This window comes from Pagrus pagrus, assembly GCF_965226575.1.
Source record: "Pagrus pagrus genome assembly, chromosome: 14".
Taxonomy (NCBI): domain Eukaryota; kingdom Metazoa; phylum Chordata; class Actinopteri; order Spariformes; family Sparidae; genus Pagrus; species Pagrus pagrus.
Window position 1 is genome coordinate 14,428,416 of NC_140198.1, and position 19,283 is coordinate 14,447,698.

The 19,283-nt window shown below is 41.1% G+C and overlaps 1 protein-coding gene across 2 annotated transcripts in view; it reads right to left on the reverse strand.

The window, feature by feature from the left end:
• nlgn2b (neuroligin 2b) overlaps positions 1 to 19,283 on the reverse strand; it is a 65,051-nt gene that overhangs the window by 28,707 nt on the left and 17,061 nt on the right. For both annotated transcript variants that reach the window (XM_084373911.1, XM_084373910.1), the window contains exon 2: positions 8,297 to 9,038. In XM_084373911.1, the coding sequence (XP_084230037.1) occupies positions 8,297 to 8,813 (517 nt within the window). In that variant the 5' untranslated portion in view covers positions 8,814 to 9,038. The remainder of the gene's footprint in view (positions 1 to 8,296; positions 9,039 to 19,283) is intronic.

Below are 19,283 nucleotides of genomic sequence, written 5' to 3' on the forward strand. Positions count from 1 at the left end.
AGAGAGAGAGGGGGAGGAGAGACAAAAGGCAAAATTCAAAAAGATTGCATTTGCAAATAAAAACAGAGAAAACCAATTGAAGATTAACATGGAGAAAGATGAGACAGTCTGCTCTGTTACGTTTCAGTGACTGCGCACGACTGAAGACAAACTGTTTACAAGGATTACACACTGTTTCCTGAAAAGATAACCCCAAACTCATCTGTTTTAACTGCTTAGGATCTAGTCACGGACTGCCTGGTAAATGACCCCAGGGGCCACTTCTCCTCGACCCTTCTCCCAATCAGTCCTGACACACGGCTGCTTTGTGAAGAAAAATCAATGAGCGGAATCAAGCCATCACTCTTTTCAGTCAGAAAAAAAAGCAAAGGAATGCCAAGATGAGTCTGTATCCTGCTCCGGCTCAGGAGGACAATGTCGCAGTCCTCGGGCAAAAGTCCCTGCTTGATCCAGGGAGACTAGACTGTCAAAACATAACACTGAGGAGACACAAGCACACACGGGCAGGCACAGATACTCATCCTGGATACATGTGACCACGTACGCACATTGTGCACAGAGATATGCTGCCATTAAGTCTGAAATGTGAGTTATTCTGCGGAAATTAGCAAAGAGGGAGCTGTTTGTGATATTTACACCGCCTGCGAAGGGATGTGACAGGATTCCCCTCACCAAGGTCAAAGAGGAGCCCCACATTAAGCTTTAATGGTAACGCCAGTTAAATGCTCCATAGGGCACGGCCAATAACAAGCATTTATCACGGACCAACCAACGCCTTGGCACGTCAACCTCTGTAGGTCTTAACTGATAAGGATCCCATTAATTTGTTTTTTCTTGGTTTCTGTCAGTGGAGCTTTCCATCAGCCCGCAATTACCTCTGCGTTTTGTGTCGTTCTTAGTCAGTGTCCACAAGTCTTCAAGGGAGCCATTAAAGCACACTCACGTTCACACGCGCACACACACACGTGCAGCCCCACACACTACGCATTGCATGCTAACAGTGCCCTTATCATCTGTTGCTGTCCTCCTCGTTCCCACCCAGCAGCACTCTCCCAGCTCTCCGGTGGGGGGGGGAGGCATTTCAGTCTCTCGTTTTTATAGAAAACTCTGCGTTGCGTTGCCAAGGGGTTTATCACTCAGCCAGTGTGCTGCTGACATGTCTGTTTCTATCATTCGGCTGGAAACCTCCCAGAGAAGTTATGGCATAAATGTAGTATATACACAAAGGAGACACAGAGCATCACTGCACTCCACCTTCATAATGCTGCATTTTCACCCATCTCTCGAAATGAAAATGGTTTCCTGATATAAAATGTTTATCTTCCGTCCTAAATGGAAAAAAGGATCAATGCTGAATGGATTTGCTGCATCCTCCAAGTATCACCATGCAGGCGCCGGATCCAGAGAGCACTTCCTGCCATAGAGGGAGATGGTACAGTAGTTGGACCTGGGCTACAGAGCAAATTGTCAGACAGACCGGTAATGGATAAAAAGGCACATTAGTCCTCCATCTTGTCAGCACTTCCCCACTACTTAGCACCACTCTAAAACCACACCTCGCCAGTTAATGGAGAGTCTGATTTCATTCTTTTCCTAATGCCTAATAAAGAACTAACCTATACCTGAGAATAAGCTCCGCTCAAACAGTCGCACTTTGTAACAGACCATCGGACTTCACCCTAAGGCCTCACCTCGCCTATACGGAAGTTGTATCTCTGTCGTGAACGACAAGACTTTTGTGTTTTGGATTATTTTCACTGTCGTATAATCTGTTGATTTGTTCTTTCAATTACTTCATTGGGTAGTCTATCAAATGTCCAACAATAGTGTAAAGGCCCATCACAGTTACCCAGAACCCATGGTTTTTGTGTTGTCAGATCAACAGTCCAACATACAGACTCTTCACATTTGGTATTACCATCTGTCCTGAGTGATCTGATCACAAATGGACAGCCTCAAGCCCGTCAATTCACGCCTCGCGTCTTGACATGTGTCTCGAGTGACCTCTCGTGATGGGCCATCACTTCCCTGCTATAAATGCAAATATACACCTACATCACTGAAACAAAACATTTTAAAGAGAGAAATATCTTCATGTTTAATGCTGGCTTTGCTGCTGCCAGTAAATTACTGTGAACTTACAGTGAAAGTTTTACAGTGTATGTTATGTGCATATGAATACTAAAGAAAGAAAGGATAATAAGTATAAATCCTATTTATCAAATAAAGATTTGAATTGAAAAAAAAGACTCATGGCCCTATCACAGTCTTGACTCCTGAGTTTTAAAAGAAATACTACAATGGATTAGAAGAGACAAAATGTAGGACGTGGCCAGATGGAAACATGCTCCCATCACTCCCATCCGCCCCAGTAGAGAAGCCTGCCAGTAGGTTGACTGTCACATGATGTAATGGGCCACTGGTCACTGAAATGCATTGGCCTACACTGGAGCATTTAGCTCGGATTGTCCCAGTACTGTTTGACCCGATGCAGCTCCCTCTCTCAGTCAACAGCGTTTCTGTTCGGTTCAGTGAGCTAGTGGCCGGAGCGCAAGCTGTCTCCCGTCCCTCTCCATTTCCTCAGTGCAGTAAACGGGATGAAGCTGCAGTATGTCATGTCTATGGTGGCCTGTCTGCTTGACAAGGTGTCAGACACAGCTTCGGTTCAACCCCCTGCATCCGGGCAGCAGCTTCCAGCACATGCAGTCCTATCCTTCTGCTCTCCGACTCTTCCACAGTGCCCCAAGCCTCTAGCTCCATCCTTGCCTCCACTGTCCTGCCTCCTGAAATATGGTTTTTAATAAAGAGCACGGTAAATGGCTGCTCTAGCGGCAATAAAAATGAAGGATCTCAGGCCCTTGGCTGAGGAGTGTCTTGAGGAAATAGGAATGCAGTGAGACAGTGCTCTTGCCTAGAAGCCTGGCCACACAGTACAGTTAGGGTGGAACACTGTAGAAGGAGGTAGGAAGCAAGAGATATAGATAAATGAACAGTCTAAAAATTACTCGACTCCACAAGAACACCTGTGTTATTTATATTATTCCAAAAAGTTATACGATTTCCATTTGAGTTGAAGAAGTAGCAGGCTACATAGTGGCCTGGTTGGGAAGGGCACAAAGCTTATTTGCATTCAGAACAGTGACCCCTTCTACCGCCATCTGCATAAAGATGGAGGAGAGAGGAGAAGAGGCAGGGATGATTTCAGGGGAGGAGAGAGCGGGACGGGTGAGCAGATGCAGAAAGAAAAAAAAAAAGAGCTGTGAATTTTCTTTGGTCCGAAGAATAATGCAGAGACGGTGAGAGTATTTCTGGTTCTGAAACAGATATATCAGGTAGGGAGATGACTTAAGGTAGAATGGGTGGATAGTACATAATGTTGTACTCTGCAGATTAAATGTGTCAAAATCGAGTTGTGCAGGCCAGATTTGGCACCAAAACATTTTGATCCAGGCTGCCTATGATTCTGTGCTGCCAATTCATTTTGGCCCACTACATCCGCCATGAGTGCGAATGCAGCTGCTAGCTGCCAAACACAGCACAAAACAGCACCGACATCCCCCCTTTAAACATGCTCGACCAACACTCACTGATACTATTTTAGCAAGCTAACCTGCTTCGTCAAGTTGAGTCAGTTTTATTTATATAGCCCAATATCACAAATCACAATTCCGCCTCAAAGGGCTTAACAATCTGTACCCAACTACCTCACTCAGGAGAAGTTTAGCATTTTAGCATGCTGACAATAGCTGATGCTGAATGCCATTAGTTTTTTTAGGTACTTGGCCACAAACTAAGATACTGGACAAGTCAAAATTTGGACAGAGGCCTCCAAATCTGTCTGTCCATCCAATAGTTTTCGAGAAATCTCACTCAAAATGTCAAAAACTCCTCTCAAGTAAAGTCTTGGGATCATCAAACTCAAAAGGGTACATCATCAGGGAACCATGAATGTCTGTACAGAATTTCATGGCAATCCATCCCACAGTTGAGACATTTCACTTCAAAAGAAAAAAATCAACCAGCTGGTGACACTACAGGAAAAGACAGGGGATCACCAAAGTCAGGGGGATTTAGCCCCCGGGAACCATGAATGACAATACAGAGTTTCATGGCAATACAACTGGCAGTTGTCGATATTTAAATCTTGACATTGGCATCGACAAATGTCACCAGCATGGCTAAAATCATTAATGCAAAGCCGAAGTCAGACAATTTGAAGACAGATGGGACACAAGACACTTCTTCTGCCATCAATACAAGTGCTGTGCAGTCAGGGGATCGTCAAACTCAATAGGATACATCAACAGGGGACCATGAATGTCTGTACAGAATTTCAAGGCAATCCATCCTACGGTGGTTGAAGCTAGAGGTAAAGTCAGAGGGTCACAAAGTCAGGGGGTTCAGCCCTTGGGGACCATGAATGTCTGTACAGAATTTCAAGGCAATCCATCTGGCACTTGTTATATCAGAGATATTACAGTTTTGACATTGCCATCACTAGAGGTATGTCACCTATGCGGTTAAAAACAGTAATGAAACGCTAAAGTCAGACAAGTTAAGTGGGACACCAGATACTTCTTATGCCATCAGTACGAGCGCTGTGCTGTCTTTAAGATATTTGAGAAAATGACCAGTTGCATCTCCAGCAAAGAATCAGTCATGAATTAAAATATGCTTAAACATTAAATAAAACACTGACAATAAAAGTAACGTGTTTATTTAACCATGAAAATATCATGTCATATTGAAATACTTGAGCTTTCGGGGGCTTTAAAGCTAGGAAATTCTGACACAATTGCCAGCCTAACACTGTGTAAACTATTCGGATTTTGACAGCAGTTACGTGCACAACGTATTGTGTTTGATTTCAGGGGCACTTCACTCTCCTTCAGTCTCTCATTCTCTCTCACACGCGAGGCAAAACACATCCTTGGGGACAGCATCAGCCTTGTGTAAGCAGTGACCCCTGACAATAAGTGACAGATTCTGACAAGCAAATAGGGCTACATGTAAAATCAGTCTCACTCATTTGCACACCTTCTCCGCTGGGAATAACACAGGAGACTCTACATCATCCTCTCAGCGAGTATGTGACATATGTACGATAAGCATACATATTCTAACCACAGAGCACTCATTCAACCGAATGGTTTTACATTTTCCCATATATTGTGAGTAGATAAAATAATTTTACAGTGTTTTTTTTATCCCCTGCTTCTCAACTCTGGTGCTCTGGTCTAACTTTATACTACAGTAATACTTTATATTTTACACTAGCACTTCATCTGTTTCCATCTTTTTGTGGGACCATATGGAGCACCCATCAATAAAATAAATTACCCACAATACTGACACAATGTCGCAAAGTAGAATATGGTTTCAGCTTTAGTGTTAGAAATACAACAGTGACTTTGCATATGAGTAGCGGCAGTAATGCACAAACATGTTTTCTCGAGGACTCTCAGGTGAGCCCATTAATCATAGACTTTTAACATTTTATCATCAGCCTTGCTTACTATCATCGGTAGCATATGCTTTCCCCCTCTTTGATGCTGTGTTCTTTTACCTACCCATCTGCTTTCTCAAACGCTCTCCACTGGATAGCCCAGGAAGAGGTGGAGGCTTTGCTGTACTGTGATTTTCAGTTTTTGACCCCAAGACAACTAAACAAGGTTGTCTTTGGTATTGTATTTGCTCGTCTAATCAAGCTGCTACACCAAGATGTTATTCATAGTCAAACCACAGTAACTACAGCACAGCATCCGTATAATACAAACCTGAAGAGTTGGTAACAAGGCCTCATGTTAGTGAAACCATGTATTTTGCATGTGTATTCCACCAAAATGTTCAATTACAGCACTTCGATGATAAGTTTGATACTACCAATGCAACCTTGGTAAGATAATTTGTCAGTAGCTAACACCCTGTTGTGATTCACAGCATAAGAGTGTTGATCAGTTCCATTTGATAATAATACAATGCATTACAATTTGAATGTTAGTCCTTCAGTTAATTGAAATGATAAAAATGTCACTTGTTAACAATCAAAAGTAAACCAGGCTTTTATCATATCCTCTCCAGTGGTCACATGACTGATGAGTCCAACTAACACAACAGCTAAGGGTCTTGCACATTTACTGCCGGCTGACCTTATAAGACCACGCAAGGCATGCAAAATATATAATGGGATAATAATTTATCACTCCGACAATGGGAAGTTTATTTTATTGGTTACCAGTGTCAAATGAAATTATGGCCGATAAATAGAGCTGATAATGCCAAATTGCTTTTGTTGATTTAACATGCGCATCAATACAGACGCACCTTTAAAGCTGGTCTGCGATCCACCATTAAACACAGTGAAGAGGAAGAAAACTAGAACGTGCGCAAAAACCTGTGCTCACCAGCCATTTTGTTGTCTGTGTGTACATTTCTTATAGTTTCAGAGGAAGACAAAACAATTGCAACTTGTAATACACGGTCTTGATTTTTGGTTGGTTATTGCCTGTTTTGTTTATATCCTCATGTGTCTTGTTGTCACTTTCTACTTCTTGCTCACCTGTGTTCCCAGTGTTCGGTTTCGTTCCTGTGTGTTTCCCCAGTCTGATTGTCCCCCACGCCTGTCTCACATCAGTCTCGTCAGCAGTGCCCTATTCCCTGTGTCTGTCCACCTGCACCTCTTACCCTCATCAGTTTAGTTCATATTTCAGCCTGTGTTGTTCCCTCATTCTTTGTGCCCGTTCCCTGGTCCTTGTGTGTTCCCTGTGTTCCTGATTTGTTCCTCGTGGTTTTCTGGTTTGTCCTTAGTTTTTGTATTACGTTGTTTTTTTCCTTTGCCTGACCTTTTGTTGCTTGGATTTTGGATTGTGACTTTGCTTATAGGCATTAAAGCTTGCTTTTTGTACCTTTACCTGCCTGCTTTTGTGTGTGCATTGTGTTTGGGTCCATTTTTGCATGAATGTGATATGTTCTGCGACGGTTCAGAGAGGAAGGAAAAAGTCTCAGAGTTTTAACACAACAAATTTAATTAGAGCTGTGGAACATTACATCATCATCATCTTTACTCACGACATCTTAGCCTTTCTTACCATCAGGTGTGCAGGAATGTTTTTTAAAAATACAAAACTGTGACAATATTGGTTATCTTGTTGATATCGGCCATGAGAAGCAGGTAATCATCTTGTATTGTATCGGCTGAAAAAAGCCCTATTGTGCATGTCTAAACTACACAAACTGCCTGTTGGCTTGATGAGTCTTATCACAATTGATAGATTTTAGCAGGAACTGATAAGTGAAAATAACTTTTCACCTTTTTTTGCTATTTACCTTCATCCTCTTCATTGTCTGACATATCTGTAAATATTTTGAACAGACTTGGTGGAAGACTTTTGATGATATTCGACTCACAGAATTTGAGTAATAGAAACTGGAATATTTATATCGAAAGTATCCTTAAATGTAATGGATGGCAGCAGTGTTACCAGTGTTTCTTTAGTTTGTTTCTCCATCTATGTCCATGAAACAAGTTATGTTAGCATTGCCCATGCTAGCTTGTTGTTATAGAGGCTTTTTCTAGATAGCAACGAGGGCATTTAAAGGGGAATATCACTCAGAGACTTCCTCTGCATTGCTCATGCAAAAAGTTAATGTTAGTAAACTAACACAATTAGTATAATGAAGGAGTAATGCTGTGTCAGTCCAGTGGATAGGTTGCATGTCACAGTGTCATTACTTGGAATAGAAAGCAGCTAGTTAGAAGAACATGTTCTACGTATATGAAATTTGAAAATGCGATAAAATGTTAAAACTAATCAAATATAAGGAATAAAAGTTAGAACAGGAAAGATTTTATGTGACGATAATTGAGAATGATGATCTAGAAAACGATATGACTTAATAACCAATAATAATTGAGAATGATAATAATCCAGGAGAGAGGAGAAGAGGCAGGACATTGTGCAGGACGTGCATCAGAGAATATATTCTTTTGTAATCTCAACCACACCTTTTGGCTCAAGTTAAGAGCTCTCCTGTCTCGAAGCATAATCCTGACCAATTTCTCCATGAATAGTGGAATACTGACACAAATCTGAAAATAATTTGACTGTTCTTACTGTACTTACACTCAAACATTTGCGACATAAACTAATCTTTTTCGTCAGTTTGATGCCAAGAGGCAGACCTGGGACTTGACTCTAACGTTGACCTTTTCCTCTTAAATGCACAGAGCAGTTTAAAGGACCCAGACTAGGTTAATCTCCTCCTTAATCTAGTATGAGAGTTTTGTCTCACTTACCATCTTCAGTGGGCACATAGATGTTGAGGTAAAGGCAGTCCTCACTCTGGTTCTGAACATAAGTCGCTGCAGCATCCAGGTTGTCTGTGAACCACACTGGTAGCATGATCTCAGGTAGCACCCCGTGCACATTCTGGGGACACACTGGGGCAAACTGGGTGGCATTGCGAATCTCTTGCCAGGAGCCTGGAGCTTCGGGAGGCTGAAAGCGGCGCTCGCCGATAGGTGCGGTGGCATATGGCACGCCTAAGTACTGTTCCACGGGGCCCAAGATCTCATTGTTGAGATCCCTCCTAATACCACGGACCTTTCCATAGCCTGTGGATACTATGGGGTGTTTCAGGTCAACCCGTTGACATGTGGACAGGGTCAGGTGTAGCACTAGTCCCAAGAGCCACAGCAGACAGTGATTAGCAACCTGCTGAGACGTATAACGGTGCTTTCCACCATAGCCTTGGTGGCTGGCAGCATTAAGAGGAAAAAACAACATGTCCAAAATAAAAGCTGTTTTAGTCATATGAGTAGGACTTCAGCTCGGTGTAGAGAAGGATCACAAACTCAGTGGGTTATGGGAGATAACAAAGGCAAAAAGAGGATCTGTGGACAGGGACAGAGCAACAGTTTTCCTAGGGTGACATGGTGAGGGACAGGTAGCATTCTCAGGTAGACTCTGTGGTCTCATCCGTCGTCCGCCTCGGAACTCCTGATGGGTCCAGAGCTGCAGTCAGGAAGCCAATTACACCTGGAAGACAAGGACAGGTTTGAGTCAGTGTGTGTGAATCAGTGTGGTATTAAAGCCCTGTCAGCGTGTTTAAAAAGGCACGAGAGGACAACATGGAGGAGACGATTTAACCTAAGATGAGATTTCTGGAATAATGACACTTGACTGCAGATGACTCCTTTGTGGTACATTTATATTAAGCCATGGCAAAAGTTTGCTATTCCCCCGCTACTACAGACTCCAAGGGCTAGTATATCTGTAATGTCATTTGATTTAGTGGTCTTAAAGATAGGGAAGGGACGATAAAAGATTTTATTGCGGATTGCAATCAAAAACAACTGCCGATTGTGGTGAATTTTCATTACCGGGATGATCGTGAATTGAGATAATCGCATTGCCTAAGCCTGTCACCATGGCTGAAGGCGTGGCTTGAACATTGTATTCCCCACAAAACAAGATAAGTTGGATGTGTGTAACAGGGAGATGAGGTTTACCATCATTTATTTATCCGTCATTTGTGCAGGAGGACCTTACGATTTATGATTACTTATTTCTTTAATTGTTTGTTTATTGCTAAAAAAATAATTTGCTCTATATTTGGTGTAACACAAATATTTGTTTCCTGACAAAATATAAGATTAAAGTTGAGTTTTAGTTTTTATTTCAAAGTTTTCAGAATATTTTGATGATTATCAGGATAGTGTTGTGAATTGCAATTATGTTGGACAGGATAATGGTGACGTTCAATTTTCATATCGTCCCATATCTACTTTGATGTCAATGATACTTCACCTACTTAAGGTGAAATTAATTCACTAAAATCTAATTGTGTTGTGACACAGCATCACTAATAATTAAAATACCCCAAAACTAGGGCTATGATAATGGCCTTAATATAATATAGCAATAATTTATTCTTTATCACAATATAAATTGGATCTCCTCAAAAGCACTTAATACATGCTAGGACCGGATGACAAAATCAAATGTCATGATAGTTTTGACCAAATACCTCAATCTGAATATTGCAACAATACTGTAGAAGACAATTGGTCTCAATTGGTAATGATATCCAAAGACCATATATAGTCTTATATGACGATAACAATATAGTATTGATATATTGCCCAACTCTAACTATGCAGACTTCATGCACAGAGCCAATAATTAATTAATTTAGGAATACAAAACTCATCCTGCGGGCCGCAGAGGAATTCACCCACATGGTTTTGTTTATGTGAATCTCGTAATGACTGAATACTTATATTTGTAAATTATTGAAAATATTTCACACAGTGACTGAGCCCTAAAGTTAACATGATGTAATGCATTCTTGTTTCACAGCAGATGACACAGTAATGATAAATATTGAGGACATCGTCAGTGTTATTGATGGGCCACAGGATCACGCCTCCATTATGTGGTCACCTAATGTCCTGTATATTGTAGTCAGACAATGTCTCAACACATGTTGTACTCTAATAGTCAGTCTGTACTTTATGTTTATTGGCGATTAGCACATTTTAGCATGCGCACACACTAATCTTAGTTTATGAACATGGTTAACATTATACCTGCGAAACATCAGCATGTCAGCATTGTCAATATGAGCATGCTAGTGTGATGACATTTCCTGTGCCTACGTACATCTTCACAGAGCCACCAGTGTCGCTATAGTCTCTCAGTCTTATGGAAGCCTTGTCCGATTTGAATTTAATAAAACTTTGTCACGCTTTCCTCCAGATTTAACTGTTGCAATTAAACATGTTCTACAGTCTAATAGACGATACCGAGACTTACCTCTAACAGTTCAATCGACTATTTTTCATTTCACAGGTTTCACTTCTGCAGATAAAGTAGCAGAAATGGTGTCTAAAATGAGAGGTACAAATCTTCATTGTACCATTGTAATGCCGTTTGACCGCATTATCAATCTTGACACACAATTTAAGTGACATTTTTAGGCTGCATTTTATCACCACTGTTCGTTGTAAGTGGCTTGCAATTGGCCGGTCTGGTTAAACTCCTGGTTTCCTGCGGTTCCTGTCTAAAATCAGTATATTTTACAACTGAAATATTTCTGAAATCCAACTTTGGTCACGCATCACATCCTCGCTGAATAGGCAAACAACCATGTACATCACATCTGCAAGAGCAGCTTGTGTGATGCCTCCCTAATGGATTTTGGGTGCAAACACACAGCTGTATTTAGTTGTAAACTTGTGATCACATCACCATGGGGCACACTGGGGTGCAAACTGTGGCAAGAGCAAAAGGTTACATTTGAATCTGCCTCATGTCTCCGACTAGGAAGAACTGGTCTGAACCTGGGAATAGAAGCTCACAATGAGCTTGTGAAGGCAGATTATTATCTTAAAATATTCAGACTGGTTGCAAAAACTTAATTTGCAGTCCAGAGGGAAGCTGTATCAATGATCACGGTGTAATGTGGCCCCTGCTTCCTATTTTCATCTTGCAGATAATTACAATATTTTGAAGTGTAAAACAACACTTGACTTATAATCGACTTGAATCCACAGAGAACACAAAACCAATAAAAGCATGTTCAGACATCACTCTGAGAACGAGCAAAAACCCTGATGGCAAGCGCAACCCTTTCAGCCATCCACACTGTGTCAGAGTTAGCCTTTCCCTCTCAACTCACTTCAGTTGGTTCCTGCTTCCACATCATTACAGATGAATGGGCAGTGCTTATCTGACTCTGGCTTTGGGAGACGGAGCCGTTTAGGTGTGATAAAGGCTTTATGTGGCGCTAACTGTTGGTTGAATGCCGCCTCAACCCTCCACCCTCAGCCCTGCAATATCCACACACCACTGCCAGTCGGCAGACGCAAGGGATGACAAGGAAAATACAGCGGAAAGATGGCGTGCAACATTACAGGATGTTCAAAGTTAGTGATGTGAGTGGCTTCTTGAGGACAAAACAGGAACCAGTTGCCTGGAAAAATATTCAGTTCATTAAAGCCCTCTGAGTGACTCCATCTTACGACACCTCTACTCATTCTGAGGAGGAGGGAGGATGTGTGAGGACACCCTGAATCGTCATCAAAAAAGTTAGTGTGCATACCGCTCGAGGCTGAAAACCCAACTAAGAAAAAAGATTAATGTGAATTATACACAATTCATGACTCTACACATTGCTGTGAAAGACTTGTGAGTGGGTACATTTGCATGACTTAGAGAAGCCACTAGCTTATTTGGAATATGAGATAAATTGTTCATCTAATTCTTGCTTAACCTTTACTGAGCCAGGCATGTGCTTAGTATGGTGTAATAGTATCAGGGCTATGTTCTAGGAAAAAAAACTGACATTGTGATATTTGGTTATCTGAAATATACATTGCAATAAAAAAAAAATACAAAACTATTCACAAGATAACTCAATAGAGGCTATGCACATGATGTCGCAGTAGGTAGTTCATGTTTATCACGTGCCTTACTTTACATTGCACGTCCTGAGATGTGACTGTTAAGCATGTGCACATTGCAGTGTCGATGCTAAAGCGACATATTGTGCTGGCCTAAGTCGTAGTGGTTTGAAAACTTAGATGATAAATATCACTCTAACGTCTGTGTGGTTAATATAAAGCTACATCCAGGACACGGTTAGCCTAATTTAGCATAAATAGTGGAAAAAAGGGAGAAACACCTTGCTTAACTCTCTTAAAAGGTAACAAAATCCAGCCACCAGCACCTGTAAAGCTCATCAATTCACCTTTTTTGTTTAATCTGTACAGGGATTTTTCTTGGCAGTGCTATATCTCCGCGTAAAACCGCACATTTTTTGTTCTTACGCTTCCATTTTGTTAAACTAACAACATACAACATGTTGAGCAGTTCTTCTTTGCCTTGGACATACAGAGCCATTATAACTGGTTTAAAGTTTTTAAACTCGACTAACAGGCTGCTAGCTGTGGCGTCATATTTATTAGATGGATAAGAGAGTGGTATTGATCTTGTAGCTACATATTACACATAATCGATAGTAAGATCAAGAGGAAGACTGAAAATGATACAAACACAACCACACACACATCAATAAATATACAGTATACTGTATACAGTACATAGCCCACTGCTTACGCTTGCTATGGTTACATAACACTTTTGATTTTAAAACAGCCGTCTGTGCTTGTGTCCTGTCGGTAAATCTGACTGAACATACAGCACGAGGCCAAGATCTGAGCGCCTTCGACATGCACAGTAATCCCAGGGACGTGCACAATAGAACCGTATGTCCTTACTGGCTGGTATATCATACCGTAGGTGTGGGTTAAGTGTCTGTCAGATTGTACTGCTCGCTTCCTTGCACGCACTAGCATTGCAATGATGTACACACAAGCGCAAAAACCCAATGAGGCGTCAGATGTTGCATGCGAGACTCACAAATCGGTCTGCTCTCAACCTTTCACATGTGGCTTGCAAGTGGTGGTACCTTAACATCCCCAACATCTGTTCACGTCAACCATCCGTGAGCTGAAACGGCATTGAGCTTCCACGCATAAAAATGGGACAAATTGACACACAAAGCAGTAGGCTGATTTCAGCTGTTCTTCTGTCCTCTTCTATATAATAGGTAGTTTCATCAGCCGAAGCTGTTTGAGGAGGTAATGTCGCCCCGCCAGTGGGACACTTTTATGTGTTAGTTTAAAATGAAATGGTCAGAGTGGTTTGTGAAAACTTTCGCAGGATGGTGGTGTTGTGGGGAATGTTTGCCTTGGGACTGCATATTGCTTTGTTTCCACTTAGTGTGTTAAAACTACATGCGCTACTACTGCTGTCAAGCTGCTCTCCTCTGCTAGTCAACATCTGTGGATGACAAGCAGCTTAGCAAGCCAGAAACAGAGTGCCGAGTTTCAGACTAAACTTGGGCATCTGCTATCTACTGTCACTGTGCGGAGAGAAAGGGACCCTTCAATTATAAAATAAAACAAAGCTCTGTTGGCTGTATCCTGTATTCTCCAGCAACCAACAGTGTCTAGATAATCCATTGTCTCCAAGCATTGATATCTGATGGGAAGATAACTCCCTTTGGCAAGAGACATCAATAGTGGCATTAAGACTTTGTATGTAATGACTGACTGCAAATGCACCAGTATTCCTAGCTCCACGAAAACATGCATGAACTATGGACTTAACCTCTGGATATGTATTTCATTGAACCAGTGTCTGTGAGTGCAGTTCACTACAGGTGTCTTCACTTTTCTAAGAGATCCTGGGGAGATAACTGGCGTGGGAACACCATAAACTGAATTATCTGATCAATCTATTGCCTTCTACTGTTGGTGGTTGGGAGAACTACCTGAAGGCCTTGGATAACATACAGTTGCATATTTGGCTGCTTTATTGGTTTTGTTGCTGACAAACAACTTAACAGTTTTGAGGCCTTAGAAGCAGTAGTATGTAAGAGATACAGTATTCTTCCTCTTATGAATAAAAAAAGTTCATTAGCAGAAAAACGCAGCTTTAGATGGCTTACTACACTGAAGTTTTGTGATGGCAGCCTTCCCTAGTATGACCAGTAGCTTATGACTGGTAATGTTAGCTACTGCTATAAAAGAATGAGTATGTTACTGTATAACTGAAATGACAGAGTGAGTATGCTAACTAGATGTGGATGAAGGTTCTCAGTCATCCAGGTCATGGTAATTCTAAGTGCGGTATCGTGGTCAACTGGTCTTGTTTCAGTTTGTTGAAGACGTTTCTCCTCTCATCCGAGAGGCTTCTTCAGTTCTAACTAACTGGAGGGGAGTTGCAGGCTTTTAAACTCTGTGTGGGAGTGTCCTTACAGAGTCGTTAAGGACACGTGTGAGCTCTGAGTGAAGCCTCTTGGATGAGAGGTGAAACGTCTGCAAGAAACTGAAACATGTCCAGTTGCCTACGATACAGCACTTACTGTAGAATATGCTAACAAAGTAGACTGGTTCTGTTAAAATCTGTAGTTTTGGTAAATTCCATGTCTCTCACCACAGGAGACATGGCAATATTACAACATGACAACTCAGCATGATGTAAACATAAGGTATTGCTCATAGGCATCATGCCATGAAAACTGGGCAACCACACCTGCTGTAGGAAGATGTGGTTGAAGATTAAGGGAATGTTTCTTTTAGTAGGTATAGCGACACCATATTATGTGCTTTTGATTAAAAAGAGATGTTTAGATGCCTTAATATTCCATTAAACCTTTAACGGACTATAGGCAAGATGAAAAAGTCGTGGTGGTGATGAAGTGCGAGGCTAACAGAAGAGCTGCAGCTAAGATTAGATTCGTCAGGCTGCATATGTAGGCTCAGCCAAAGGGCCTCATCCTCTATTCACACTAGACATTGAAGCTATCCAGAATGCCTCCATGTACAGACTGCCAGTGAGCGCTGGGTGATACAGGAATAGGAGATGAGGGAAGAAATGGCTGCCACTCCAGGGAAAGTGCAACATGATATCAGAATTCAAAAGCCGCCACTAGAAAATTCAGTTCCACTTCTTTGTGATCTGCAACAACTATTTGATGCATTTAAGATGCTGAGGGAACTGAGGGGAAAGATTTGAGTCCTACAGTACCCAACTAGTCAACCCGAATAAAAGCCATCGTGTGCAGTCATCAGTTTATTTCACAATTTTTGAATTTATTTGGTGATTGCCACATCACTAACTTTCCAACTGATTGAAAAAGTGCATTTTAATTAGAGAAAAATGTAATGTGACATGTTAACTATGTGACATGTCGTTAAATGAAGGGCGAAGCCCCTGAAGACAAGGGGAGGGCTGCGGAGGGTAATAGGCAGAGATTCGGCAGACTTTATGTCAATCGAGCTTTAAACCATATTAGGATTATTGTAATAGGATCACTGTTGAACCTTACACCCTACATTTTTTTCTTGTAATAGATTATTTTAAGTTGTGGCGATGAAAAATCACTGCTGACTTCAGTGATTCAATGACAGTGTCATTAAAGCTGATAAGAATGTCTGTAACATATTAATCAGGCAGGTCGATAAGGAACTTTAGCCAAACTCATTCATGACGCAGTTTGGGAGGATACAGACATCACGCAAACATGTATCTCTGTTTTTATATGTTGTGTGAAAAAGGAATCACTTCTAAGCTTACAGTCGCTTAGTAAACCTCTTTGCTCAGGTAACTGTTGAGCCTGTTCTTCAGTCAGTTGATTTAGACTTTAGTTTGGGTTTGAACTAAAAAATAAAATCTATTTTTCTTTTTCTTTTAAGCTTGGGTGCGATTCTTTAAAAAATAATAATAATTTAAGTTTTTTTTTAGCACAATGCAGCAAAACTAAAACATTTGAAATATTAAACAGTATTTTCAGGACTTCTGCAAAATGGTTGAGCAAGAGTAATAAAATACCTGCATTATTTATGACTGTCAGTACTAGGTGCTTCAACTAAACAGAACAAGGACATTCACATTTAAAATCAGTTTTGGGACATACAGACAACACATCTGGATGATATTATCAGACAGCTGGCTAGCTAGCATCAGCGACCCAGTAGGTTGCATCAGAACAGTGGTAAAAGTAGCATCCGCAGTCGACTCCTGTGATTTCACTGTGCTAACCAGATAATATCAAACACAATAGAAACGTGTAGATCAGCTAAAGAGCATTTTTTTCCGTCCCTTTTACAAAAACAACTTATTCACATTGTGATAGCCAGAGCAATCTAGCCATCTGGAGTTCGGAGACACGTGGACCATAATAAATTGTTCTGTTCACACAAATTTTGATTGTATATGTATACGTGCACATTGGGTGTATATGGAGAGACTGTGTGCTGCTGCGTCACCTGCGTTCTCTCGAATGCCCAAGACAAATTTCTCCCAAGGGAGACAATAAAGGCTTATCTTATCTTATCTTATCTATGTAGCCAACTGTCATTTATGTCGTTTTTGGGCTGAAAAATACCTTTATGGCATTGCTATTAGAGTAAAGAGAGTAGAATCGTGTTTCAAGTGGAGTATCCCATCAGTTTTTGTAATACTGTGATAATACCGTCACAGTAAAAAACTAACTGTGATTACATTTTGTGTCATATCATACCGCCCACTCCTACCTTTAAATTGTCTGTGAAAATAAACATTTTAGGTTGTAAGTACTTGTCACAGGGTTGAGTTCGTGGGGACCCCACAATTGCAGAGAAAAACTGTGCTGTTATTGCTGATGAAGGCCATGAGCTTCATCCCACAATTTATTCTATTTACCATAAGCTCTCCAACTCAAAGAGCAGCTCAATCAGATACCATGGCCGCTCCGTCTGCCACTGCTTCCCCATCCACATCGCACAACAGCCAGAAAAATAGGGACTTTTGGGACTTTCCGAAAGAAAATGTCACTTAAGTTAAGACACTTCTCATAATTGCAATTAACCCAAGAAATTACTGCCAAACATCTTAATGAAAAGGGATAACGGCTCGCTGGGCAGATCCTGACTGAGCAGCAGAGGCCTTGAGCGCAATTCAAAACACAGGTCAAAACAAATTAATTGTCATTATATTTCTTCACTACGCTGCATTCACCCCCATAATTAACAACATGAAAACACAAGTTAGGATTAGAGAAAGTTCACAAATTATCAAGTAGAAGTCAATTAAAGGGGCCTTAATGAGGCATCAATGCAGGTTATTAAAGCAGCAGCAGCAGCAGGGATCATAAAACAGCAGGCAGCAGGAGCCGATCGGGAGATGTTAAACAAAAGGCCCTCTGTCACTGCTGGACCAGAAAATCAATATGTTGCTGTTGGTCGCCACTGTTCTTGTTACTTTACACCTGTAGATCACATGGGAAACCCTTTTATCTGAGGACTCTCCTCACCAGCACACAAACGGAGTAAGATATCTTGACAGTTACTGGACGGACACTGAGAATTTGGTATAGATGAACATTGCTGCCTCTAGGGGGATGTTACTTTTTATTTATCTGCGTGCTGAACTGTGTTTGGTAGTCATGAGTAGGAGAATGCGTCATAATGAAGCCAAGTAGTGTGCGCAATCTGGTGACACACTAATTAGCGATGATCTAGGTGAAATGCTAGCTGTGTGAGCGTGTGTATAGGTGTCTGTGGGCGATACACACAGTTTGAGGGAGCAGTCTGACAGCTGCTTTGCCTCAAGCTTAAAGCTAATTTAAGAATAAAATGGCCCACTAAGTTAAATAGAGAAGGCAGCCCAGCCATTTTGACATGATTGCCCAGTCTCACTGACGCACTGTTAAATGTAACAAAACAAAATAAATGAATTAATAAAATCATATAATAATCATCAGAAAAAAATAAAATGGAGGAAACAGAAAAGGTGGTTGCAAAGATGAAGACAATACATAAAAGCATGTCTTGAGGGGTGCAATTTAAAAGGAGATTTACAGGATAACATTGAATTAACGAACGTACGTTCCTCAGGCAGGCACGTTCAACGCTGAGCCCTCCCAGCAAAACTGCAATCAGCTTTATTCTTGACTTTAGACTGAGAAAGAGTCAAAAGAGCCGGAGGATCTCAGGCTGACAGGAAATTCCAAAAGTCTGAATGTAGCCACGGGCCAGACGCTGCTGCAGCCTACTTTTGAAATGTGCTCATTGAAAAGTGATGACACCAAGCCAGAGCTGCACAATATCGCACGAGTTTACATCATACTGTAGCCTCCAGTATGAAGGAGAAACACTGGTGCATTGTTGAACATCTATACCCAGCTCAGTGTTCATGCCAAAGTATCCCATTCGCCCAAGGACTCCCAAGTAATATTCTGTCAATGTGCGTCTCGTGTTCTTGATGTGGATGTGTTATGAACATTTCGCCGGCAATGTGCACAAATGACTAATTCATTACCGGCTGTGACAGCCCGCATCCAAGTGACAAGCAAACCCCTCTCCCTTTATTTGGAGGACGTCTAGATAGGACATGTAGTAAGTTGGAGAGATAACAGCCACAGGGGGAGGTTACAATACAACTCACGTATAATTTAATAAGGGGTCAGTGATGTGATGCTAATTTTGTGTGTCCATTGGTGGTTTGGTTAAATTTAAAAGAGTTAGAATTTTGGGGAAAAAAACTTAAGAATTACTTGCATACATTATCTATTAAGTTTATTCAATTTTGAGAGGATATTTGGGGTATTATGGCAAAAATGTAAATGTGGTGTAAGCAGTAAAAGCCAAATAATTAAACTTAAAAAGGTGAAATTCACAATAAAAAAAACCCTATCAACTAGTTTGGCATAATCTTAAATTAGAACTATTT